Source organism: Falco cherrug, chromosome 5 (assembly GCF_023634085.1).
Source record: "Falco cherrug isolate bFalChe1 chromosome 5, bFalChe1.pri, whole genome shotgun sequence".
In the NCBI taxonomy this organism is placed as follows: domain Eukaryota; kingdom Metazoa; phylum Chordata; class Aves; order Falconiformes; family Falconidae; genus Falco; species Falco cherrug.
This window is the reverse complement of record NC_073701.1, coordinates 9,223,834-9,235,010: the sequence shown is the minus strand read 5'-3', so window position 1 is coordinate 9,235,010 and position 11,177 is coordinate 9,223,834. Positions and strand designations below refer to the sequence as shown.

Below are 11,177 nucleotides of genomic sequence, written 5' to 3'. Positions count from 1 at the left end.
GGAGATGGGCAAGTGCAATCTACTCATGCAGTACACAGTGACTGAACATGGCTTTCAGAAAGAAAGTTAAACTTAACAGTATGGGGACCAGAGATCAGCAGTTCTATCACTTGGGTGGATCAGCTGGCTTTATCAGTTAAATGGATCAGCTGGTTGTGTAAATTTTTGTCCATGAGTTAATCAAAAGAGTGTGAATGTCTTCCTGAGTTAGCCAGACCGGCACAGGGCGAGTGTGTATATGGCACAGCCTAACACAGAGTACAACCCTTGAACAACTGACAAAAAGAGCTTTGAGGAGACCAACACACTTGAGCTGCTTAAACCCACATAGACCTTCCTGGTGCCACCCAGCATTGCAATGGTGAGCATGTCATAAAGCCTGGCCATGACAATCACATTTGTATTGTGATTCAGCTGTGTATTGAAATCGCTATATTCTGCTAAGTGTAATTTGCACTTGTGTGGTGCTTTCAACACATAGCTGTATCATTCTGCTAAATCAGAATCTCATGTGACATCACATATCATCATACATGTAAACTGGTATTAAACATTAAATTATCCATGTGTGAAATACCAAAAAGAATCTGGTCTACAGCATTGGACTCTGCCGTGAGTGCAGACTGAGGTAAACAGTCACAGCAGTTCAATATAAATTGTATTTTTAGAGCTGATCTCATTAAGAAAGCCTCACCTTTCTCACATTTATGTTCTTTTTCTTGCTAGATTCCCCTGTTTCATGTGCTACCCACTGGATTATTGCAATGATTCTAGGGATCCTCTTCTTGGCATTGCTGGGAACAGCAGTGGGGCTTATCAAGGGTAAATAAATCTCCTCCATTGAAAATACTTGATTTGAACAAGGACTCTTGAAATCTGCTCAGGGGTCCAAGAAGAGCACAAAAGTATTTTTTCCCTTTTAAAAAAGACTTGCTTCTTTTTTCTGCAATTTTTAGATGTTAAGCTTGGTGTAGTTAGACCTGCCCTCAGCAGGAACAAGAGAGTAAGGGGCAAAAAGCATCAAAGATGCCTTTGAAAGGGGTGACTGAGTAGACTGCAGTGCATAGCAAGCACACTGTGCTCAACCACTCAGGACCATTTACATCCTGATGACTACAGCTCTAGGATGAAGGACATAACCTGAAGGCCCATTTCTTGTCTGTGGGTTTGGAGATCAGCGCTGTACAGAGAGAAAATGAACCCTGGGGTGTTCAGTGGCCGTCCATGGGCGAGTACCACCAGCCGCTCTCCTGTTAGAAGGAAAAGGAAGGTGCTTCAAGCTGTAAGACCTCCATGACTAGCAGCTGTTACAAAATGATTCCTGTTTCGAGGAAGTTTAAGCCTTTTGACCAGCTTGCCATGAAATGCTATGAAGCTGAAGTTCAGGCAAGTATAGGAGTAGGAAATGGTGTCTAACAAAGCAGCAGTGCTGCAGAAATGTGCTGCTGGATGAGCCCCAGCAGCAGCCAGCGCTAGTGGTGGAGGCTATATGGACATGGGTGACCTGCCACAAACCCGTCAGGTGCCAGGGCTTTGCCTGTCCCATCGGACAGATGGAAACATGGGCCAAAGACGATGTTTATCTAGAGACAACAGAACAAAAAGGGGAGGGAAAAGCTAAAAAAAACCCCAAAAACACTGGGAAGGAAAAGGAAGGTCCCAAGAGACCCCTAGAGTCTCACCTATTGCCATTTGGAAAATGGATGCCCTTCACAGACTCTGATGCAGGTAATTACATTGTCTTTGTCAGTCTCAGCAGAGCTCCAGGGATGGCATTACTGTAACTGTGGAGAATCATCTTCTGGAGAGGGTATATCTGTGAAACACGTTTGTAATGAACTAGGCTATGACTATGAATGGGCAGAGAGATGTATGACTGTTTTGCAGACTGTCCATGTCCACGCTGCCCTGAGCAGTGGGTGGCCTCCAGAGAATGCTGCTACTTCTTCTCCAGGGAGAGGAAGGACTGGCATTCCAGCCGGGAATCCTGCCGGGCACAGGGAGCTCATCTCCTGGTGATCAACAGTACCAGTGAAATGGTGGGTGCCTTTGCAGTGGCAAGGGCAGAGGGCCTTTACCATGTTGGATGGTAGGATTGTGGGGGAGAGGTGCAAGGCGCTGTACTGCCCCGGCTCTTCCCCTCCGTGGGGAAGGGAGAGGGTAAAGGGCATTTGCAGCGCACTGGGATCCACCTGCATCTGGCAGGGCTTTCGCTTGGCCTCTTTGCGCCAGGGACTCGCGTCTCTCTGCCAGCCTCCACTGAGTTTGTCATGGGCTCAGCCCTCAGACCCCCCGGTCAGGGGAGCTGCCCGGCACTCCGAAACACTGAGGCTTACAAAGCATGTCCCTGTAGGAAGGATGGGCATGGGTGTTCAAAGAACATTGAGAAATGGCCCGCGAACTCCCTCTCTCATACAACGCCCCTTTATTTCCCCCTCAGAACCCAGAACCTGACTGGGTTTCTCCAAATCTAGTGATCTCTCTGCCTCTCTGTCCCTCTTAGGACTTCTTCCAGATAATCTACAGTAAATCCTACTGGATCGGTTTGAAGAACACTGGTGGTGGCTGGATTTGGGAAGATGGCTCAAAACTGACTGACAGAAAGTGAGTATGGTGTTTCCTCTGTGTTTTTAGACAAAGTAAAGGGCTTGAGGTCCTTCCCACACCCTTAATCCTTTCCCACAAAATGTTCCCTCTGTAATCAATGGAAGTCAACCAACAATAAACACAGCTTGTAAGGGATGTTCAGAGTGGCTGCAGGCTCTAGCAGCACCAGAAGTTAGGGGTTCCTCCTGCCTGGCTGCTGGACCCCAGCTGGGTGCACCCAGAGACCTGGGAGTGTCTATCTCAGGCTGATGGACACAGCCGCTGCTTTTCATTTGCAGGTTCAGCCAGGTGAATCTGAGCATGTATCCCAGAGACTCAAACACACAGACAGACATGCACGTGAAGGACTCTGACACAGACTGCCACAGGCAAGGCCCTGCCTTCAGCAGCACCTGCATGTGATGCTGCCAGGGCTGACATAAAGCACAACTGTAGGCAGGCAAGTCCCCTTCCTCCTCTCTGGCTGCTCAGGATTGAAGATCACTAGTGAAGGCACACACAGAGGGCTCTCTAGGTTCACAAGCACACATAAACATTTATGGATCCCCTGAGCACCTCCCCATCCGACCATCCCTGCCCAGATCCCAGCCCCTCTTACCCACCCCACAGGTCCCCTACTCACCACTGCATCCCACTCAGCGCTCGCTAGCAAGCGGGCACACTCACTCACTCATCTCACAGGCACCTCACACTTACAGGACCCCCACAAGTACCAGCATGGACACTCTGCCCACCTGATACCCCTGCCCAGACCCGGGGCCTCCTACTCACTGGCTAGTGCAGCCTGGAGCTTGCTAGGGAATTGCCCGCGCAGCCCGGGCTGGGGGAGGACACAAGCCCTCTCCCCCCAGCACACGGGCTGTGACCCATGGCCCCGCTCCAGCTGCTGGCGCCGAGCCCCTCACTCAGCCCGGTCCCCCCAGCAGCTGCGCCCAGGACACACAGACACCCACCCCAACCCAGGGACCGGGCTGAGCCCCTCACCCACCCCAGTGGCTGGCACCACCGCCCAGGGTCCTGCACCCCCCCGACCCCAGAGCTGGCACGGTGCCTGCGCACAGGGTGCCCCGGCTGCTGGCACCTCATCCTCACAGCACTGACACACAGGGGCAGGGGGTGAGATTGCCGGGGGGAGCATGCGGGGAGGCTTTAATGAGAAGCCAGGATGGGCTGCGGTGATCAGGGCAGGGCTGGGTCAGACAACGCTCACACACCATCAGCAGCTGCTCACGCATGACCCATCCCCTCCTCTCTCTCACTCCTCTTCCCCTAAATCTTCCTCAACAGGTTTTGCACAGTACCACAGGCCCACTTCAAATACCCCAAATCCCCCTGTTCCTCTTGTTGCCCCCTTAGCAGTTACAAAGCCCAGGGTGTCCCTCTCCAAAGCACTGCCTGAGCTTCCTTGACAGAGCATCAGTTAGTGGCTGAAGACTTTTGGTCTTTGCTGTTGCCTCTGTCATTTTACTTGCACTGGGTTTGTGTCTCTGTGGATTTCCGTTTAGCCATTTCTTCCTTATTATCCCCTTTTGCACTGAGAGGGTCCTTGATTGGATAACCTTAATGAAGCAGAAGCTTTTACCTTTTACATGCCCATACAACAGGTTTAAACTGGGGTATTTGCTACTTTCTGTCCCAAGGTCTCCAAATGCTTTAAGTGGAATCGCAAAAAACACGTAGGACAGGGCTTTTCTCTCTTTAGTGATGGGAAATGGAGAGCCCAGAATGAGACTAACTGACAGTCTCACAATAAGCTCTGGGCAGAGCAAGCCCCACTGCTAGACTTCCCATGTCCCGAGACAGGTCTTCCCTGACATAAGGCCCAGCTGCAGTGAGTCTCCTACCTCCAAATCTATGGTATTTTTCCCCCTGCCAAAGTGGAGACCTCTCTCTAACGTCCCCCTGCTTGTGTGCTCCGCCTGTGTCTTCCACAGGGTCCTGTTCAACAGCTTTGTGCAGAACTGTGCCACTCTGGAGTATGGTGTCATCCGTGCTTCTAGCTGCGAAATCCCTGCCCCATGGATCTGTGAGAAATCTCTTCAGTGACCCCTGCGGCCCTTGTGTTAGGGAGTGCCCTTTGGAGAGCTGTGCTAAGGCTTGTTCCCCGTGAAGGTGACTCGGGAAGCTTCTCTGAGAGTGCCTGGCTGTGTGCTCCTTGCTGCTGTGACACCTGCCCTCGTGCAAGGAAAGAATGCAGCTGCAGCCAGAGCCCTGCCACGGGCAGCGGCAAACAGGAGGCCCGAGTGCTCCTCCTGGCTGCATTCAGGATCACGCTGCTGATGTTCACACCCATAGCCATCGGCTGGTGGCAGATGGTCTTCAAAGTGGTAGAGAAGGGGAAGGAGAGATTTCTCTAATTCTCCCTCAGTCATTTTCAGAGATACTTAAGCACTGTCACTGGAATGCTGTCCTGGCACTGGAAATCCTGGGGAGAGCTGAGACTGTAAACCGTGAACTCATGCAACCTCTGGGTTAGTTCCTCTCTCTTGTGAACAATGGTGACATAGACCAAGGCTGAAAACTAGCCTGAAGTTTGAAGTTGGCCTGCTTTTGCAAGTGGTTGGATCAGATGATATCCAGAAGTCCCCTCTAACCTAAATCCTTCCGTGGTTTATGTTTGTACCTGGAGAAAACCGGAGCATGGCTCCCAGTGCTACGCTGCTGTGTAACTAGCTGTGAAGGAGTAAACCTGTTACCCTGCTGCAATGAAAATAAACATGGGTTGCTTCTAACAATTTCTTCTGTAGTGACTTTTTCTGTGTCCCTCTAATATCATTGTTGAGTGCACTGGATGACTGACAAATGGGTGGAAAGGAAGCTGGTGGCAGGAACAGTCAGGAGGGCAGGGGATGAAGTACTTTGCAGTAACACTGCGGAACAGCAGCTCCTGTTGCAAAGGACAAGATACAGCTACAGCTGGTAAACAGGTTCCTACCCCAGCTCTGCCTGAGGGATTACAGACGGACAAACTTACTTTTGCCAGTAGCTAAATAAGTGCAGCCCCTCATCTTCTAGCCCCTTTGTCCCAAGGCCCACCCGTGAAGGTGCCCTCAGCCATGGCTCAAGTGCACTGCACCACCCCTTGGTCTGTTTGCCCAAAGCTCCGAGTGTCCTCCAGAGCAGCTCTCCCTCTAAAGAAGTCCCTCCATACCCTTCACTCAGCACTTCTCCCTGTGAGATTCAGCGGACAGACAGGCACAATTCCAATTTTTGTGACCAGCAGGCTGCAGTCACCCAAAGTCCTATGCTGTGTAACACCACCTTGACTACCTGACAAGGATGACTGTGATGACTTTTTAGTGACACACTGGTGGCAGTTCGTGACAGTATTTCTTAAAACACTGATGATCGTGTTGTTAGGTTCATGTCCCTAAGCAGTCACAAAATAATTTATTAGAATTATCTGAGAGGTATGTTTGTTACAGTGAGACAGCTGTTTTTTACTGTTAAAACTGAAGTTCTAGCATATCACCCAAGGATGCCTGAGATGGCAAAATAGTCACTGTTTCTGTGTCTACCTGAAAAACATTTCCAAAAATCTCATCTTTAGGACACTTTGATGTTCAAAAAATGTAAGGCTCATTTAAATTATGCAAGACTAGCAAATCATTCTTTTCCTGTGTTCTTCCCAAGTATTTTAAAGAACATTAAATTCTCATTGTACTTAACTTGTATTGATACTGCTTTTCTCTTATTCCTATCTATGCAAAATCCACTCCAGTCCTGATTAGCATACTTAACACAGGCAGTCCACTCCGAACATCTCTATAACTGACAAACCCTATGGCCTTTTTCCCAGGTGGCATGTCCAAATGCTATCCGTATCAAAGGCAAGCTCCTTTTCTCTGCATCTTTACCATCAAAGCTTTAATTTACTACTCTCTGCCCTGCATGCTTTTTTCTTTCTCATTTTTGAATGCCGTACTTGTACACCAGCTTGCAAGGTTAAGGGCTGCAAGTTGCCCACGCCAGCCTGCTGTTCTTGAAGTCTTCTGCTGATCTGCTCTGAAAACTCACTTGTTCTCTCCTTTCCCTGATTATGGGTTTGTGCTGCATTAACAAATAGAGGGGAAGACATTGATGGGCCCTGTGGAGGATTAGCTGTTGAAATTGAGGTAGTATTGGTACTGCTGATGTTGTCCTGTTGAGACATGAGCTGTCAGTACTGCTGGTGGTAGTGCTGCAGCTTATAAACTGGAATGAAAACCAAAAAAATCCTCACATGCTCGAGTCTGTTTCCTTGGGTTCAGCACGGTGCTGTAGATACTGTGCTCTGTGCATTCCCCAGTGCTGTATGCTGTCACGGTTTTAAATTCCCTGTCTCTGGCCCTTGAGGTATTTCAGATTCAGATTTCAGATTTCGGGCTCAGGTTTTATGTAGACCTACATAGCCCAAATGCCATTAGCAGTGGGGATTGTTGCTATGCAGCACTTCTGTGTTTTGTCCAGGTGTCCTCTGAAGTGTGCTATCAGGAGACTTTAAGGATGCTATTCTAAGGCTACATCTCATCTAGAAGGATTGAATGTGCCAAGACACGTTCTCTGCCATCGAAACTGGCTGAGGCTCCATAACCATATGTTAATAAACTCACTGTCCCTCAGAACAGGGCTTTGCCTAAACCACAAGCTGGATGGTTTGAAACCAGGTATGAGGGAGCAGCAAGGTCCAGCTGCTCTTTAGTGATGGCTTGCTGGGAGCTGAGAGCAGTAACATGGCTGGCAGAGGTGATGGCCCATGTCCAAGCCCCTGCCACCTTTCCTCTCTTGCCAGTAATCGCAGGACAAGTTTCTGGCTTATTGGAGGGAAGCTCCAGTTTTTCCCACCAGGCCTGGTGGATGCTGTGGCTTAGGTGGTACCCTGTCAGCCACAGAAATAGGCCTTCTTTTGCTTCCTATTCAGAAAGCCAGATTAGTGCGGGGAATAGACACACCAGCACTGCAGCATACAACATTGACATAAAGTAAGAATATAAATCCAGCCTGTCCCAGAAGATTGACTAACATGGTTGTAGCCTAAGTAATTCAGTCTCATTTTTCACACAGGGTCACCGTCTGCCTGGACTGCTGTTTCACAGACAGGGTTGCCAGCTCCCTTCAGCAGTCAAGCGTTTACAGTCAACATGTGAAGTTAGCATGTGCACGGGTTTGACCTGAGACTTTACCCTAATCCACACAGGTTTATTCTGAGAGTATACCTTCGATGTGGTGAGCAGTCACGACATCGCTAGATCTTCTAGTATTAGTAGTGGTGATTTCCACTGAGAGTATCATCAAGCAAATAAATCTTCCTCTTTGCCTGCACAGATCATCTTTCAAGGCGTTTTTCCTGGAGGTGGATATACATGACAAAATCATAAGGTGCAGAAAGATTTATTCCAATACTCCAGTCTCTTCCTGGAGCTATACAGAATATGGCTGTGGCTAAACCCTCTGACTTGAAAGTATTCCTCCTGCTGTTTTTGTTATTCAGGTAGACCGTTGTTGGAGGGAACTTCCCTGACAGCTTTTAAATTCAAGAATTCAATGAAAAGAATTTATAGAGGCACAGTGTTGACTTCTTTATTACTCAGTACAAATGGCAGTGATGGGGCACTTACAGTTTTGATATGGTGTCGGTCTATCCAGTTTATCTGATTTATACTTCTGAAAGCATATGTTGTAATAGCATTTCCTTTTGGAGAAATCACTGGTCATTTTTACTGTTCAGGACGGTATCTGTTTGTTCAGCATCACACAAGGAATGGAGATGGTGAACACATGCACAGAAGAGCAAAGCATGAAGATTCTCAAATTCTGCAGAAAATTATTGTCATGGTTTAATGCCAGACAGCACCTAAGTACCATGCAGCAACTCGCTCACTCTCCCCTCCCTGCTCCCCAGTGCAATGAGAAGGAGAACTGGAAAAAGGTAAAACCTGTTGGTTAAGATAAGAACAGTTTAATAACTGAAATAAGGTAAAAATCATAACAACAACAGCAGCAACAATAATATTAATGAAGAGGAGGGGGAGAGAGAGAGGAATAAAACTCAAGGGAAAAACCCACAAGTGATGCATAATAGCATTGCTCACCACCTGTTGACTGATGCCCAGCCAGTCCCTGAGCAGTGAGCAGCAGCTCCGCGGCAACTCCCCCGAGTCTACACACTGAGCACGACGTTCTATGGTATGGAATATCTCCTTGGCGAGTTCAGGTCAGCTGTCCTGGCTCTGCTCCCTCCCAGCTTCATGTCCACCTGCTCACTGGCAGAGCACGGGAAACTGAAAAGTCCTTGACTTGGAGTAAACACTACTCAGCAACAACTAAAACGTCAGAGTGTTATCAACATTATTCTCATAGCAGATCCAAAACACAGCACTGTACCAGCTACTAAAGAAAATTAACTCCATCCCAGCCAAAACCCAAACAGTTCTTAACCTACAATTGGCTTTATTTTGCCATAGCTCTGAAACAAGTTTATAGCTGTGAGGTTAAAAGAATGGTAACTGGTATGGTACACTTATGTGAGGAAGGACAGGGTGTTGATTCTAGTTATTATTCTGTCTCTTCAGCTTACTTTTGAGTTATATACATGTATGCTAATGATTTATGTGAGAGGAATAAATAACACATCAATATTAAATGGGAAAACCAGATTTTGCTAAAGACCAGGAAAAGATGCAAAGAATCCTACAGAACAAGAACTTGCAAAAATAATTAATTGAGATGGGAATCATAACAGTGTGTTGTTATGCCTTTCAGCAAAAATAATTAAAAAAACTAAAGGCACTGAATGTACACCAAAACATCTGGAAATGCACATTGGGCCATTTAACATAGCTGTAAATAAAACAAGTGCTAATAGAGACTTATTCAAACAAAACTAGCCTCTGAAAACAACATACTATGTCTAGAACATCATATTTGGGTTGATACTTCCTAACATCGGTTCAAAATTACATTTTACACTACTTAGAAAAATGGGATATCCTTGATAAGTCAATAGGAATTCAACACAATTTTAAAATTTCTGCTATTTCCATATTTCTCTACCACTTATTACCTGATCCTCCTACCACTTAAGCTGATGTGAAATTTCAGGTCACATATTAAAAGCCAATGATTTGGAAAATGACTGAAAACCAAAAACTTATTTCTGCAGATTCCTCAGTGCATCAAGAAAAGAAATTATATATTTGAACCCCAGCAAATCACAAGATACGTCTTCCTAAGAAATTATATTTTAATTTACAGAATCACAGAATCATGTAGATTGAGTGGGACCCTTGAGATCATCCAGTCCCATCACCCTCTGCTAAAGCAGGGTCAGCTACAGCAGGTTGCCTGGGACTGGGTCTTGTCTGGTTTTGAATATCCCCACAGATGGAGACTTCACTGGGCAACCTATTCCAGTTTTTGACCAACCTCACAGTATTTTTTTTTCTTTGGTTCAGATTGTAATTCAAATTTTTCAGTTTGTGCCTGTTGTTTCTTGTTCTGTCAGTGGTCACTAATGGGAAGAGTCCAGCCCCTTCTTCTTCATTCCCTCCCATCAGGTATTTATATACATTGATTAGATGCCCCCTTAGCCTTCTATTCTTCAGGCTAAGCAGTCCCAGCTTTCTCAGCCTTTCTTCATACGAGAGATGCTCCAGTCCCTTCATCATCTTTGTGGTCCTTAGCTGGACTTGCTCCAGTAAGTCCATATCTTTGTTGTACAGAAGAGGCCAGAACTGGACACAGTACTTGACGCATGACCCAACCAGCGCTGAGTAGGGGTGCAAGGATCACCTCCCTCAACCCGCTGGTGGTACACTTCTTAATGCAGCTAGGTACTCAGTGTTGACCCCTGGGGTACACCACTAATCACTGGCCTCCAGCTGGACTTTGTGCCACTGACCACCACCCTCTGGGCCTGTCTGTTCAGGCAGTTTTCAATCCATCTCACTGTCCGCTTATCTAACCCCTTTCTTCATCAGCTTTTCTATGCAGATTTCATGGGAGATAGCATCAAAGATCTTAGTGAAGTCAAGACAAAATCCCCAGCTCTCCCTTCACCCATAAAACCAGTCACCTCATTGTAGAAGGCTATCAGGCTGGTTAAGCATGATTGCCCCTTCATAAATCCATCTGGCTACTCCTAATCCTCTTCTTGCCCTTCCATGTGTCTCAAAATTGCTCCACCATCTTCCCAGGGGCTGGTGTGAGGCTGATCAGCCTGTGGCTGCCTGCATCCTCCTTCTTGCCCTTCTTGAAGACAGGAGTGACATTTGCTTTCTTCTAGTCCTCAGGAACATATCCTGGTTGCCATTGCCTTTCAAAAATAACCGAGAGTGCCCTTGCAATGACATCAGTTGAAATGGTTATAATATGAGCACTTTAACCCAACTGGGAGTCCAGGGCAGCTAGATATGTTTTGAACAAACCATAAGAAGGTACCAGCCCCAGTACTAACCCATGGGAGTGAGAAACCCAGTGATCTAATGAATGTTCATGAAGTGTCTCCCATAATAAATTTCAACCAATTATTTCAAGGATGAAAAAATTATGTTATTCATATGTAACGGCTAATTAGCATTTGCTGTAATGTA

The 11,177-nt window shown here is 46.9% G+C and overlaps 1 protein-coding gene across 1 annotated transcript; it reads left to right on the top strand.

The window, feature by feature from the left end:
* Nucleotides 1-1,868: 1,868 nt before the first annotated feature.
* Nucleotides 1,869-4,653, top strand: LOC102046908 (killer cell lectin-like receptor subfamily G member 1). The gene is made up of 3 exons (XM_005446072.2): nucleotides 1,869-2,039; nucleotides 2,504-2,604; nucleotides 4,542-4,653. Exons 1-3 carry the CDS (start codon nucleotides 1,869-1,871, stop codon nucleotides 4,651-4,653), a joined length of 384 nt encoding a protein of 127 aa, XP_005446129.2.
* Nucleotides 4,654-11,177: the final 6,524 nt, after the last annotated feature.

What these genes read in the sequence shown, in the direction of transcription:
- LOC102046908 (XM_005446072.2), top strand. Translation starts at nt 1,869, where the DNA reads ATGTATGACTGTTTTGCAGACTGTCCATGTCCACGCTGCCCTGAGCAG. An exon ending in TCAACAGTACCAGTGAAATG is followed by an intron (nt 2,040 to 2,503) that starts GTGGGTGCCTTT and finishes TGTCCCTCTTAG; the next exon opens with GACTTCTTCCAGATAATCTA. An exon ending in TCAAAACTGACTGACAGAAA is followed by an intron (nt 2,605 to 4,541) that starts GTGAGTATGGTG and finishes TGTCTTCCACAG; the next exon opens with GGTCCTGTTCAACAGCTTTG.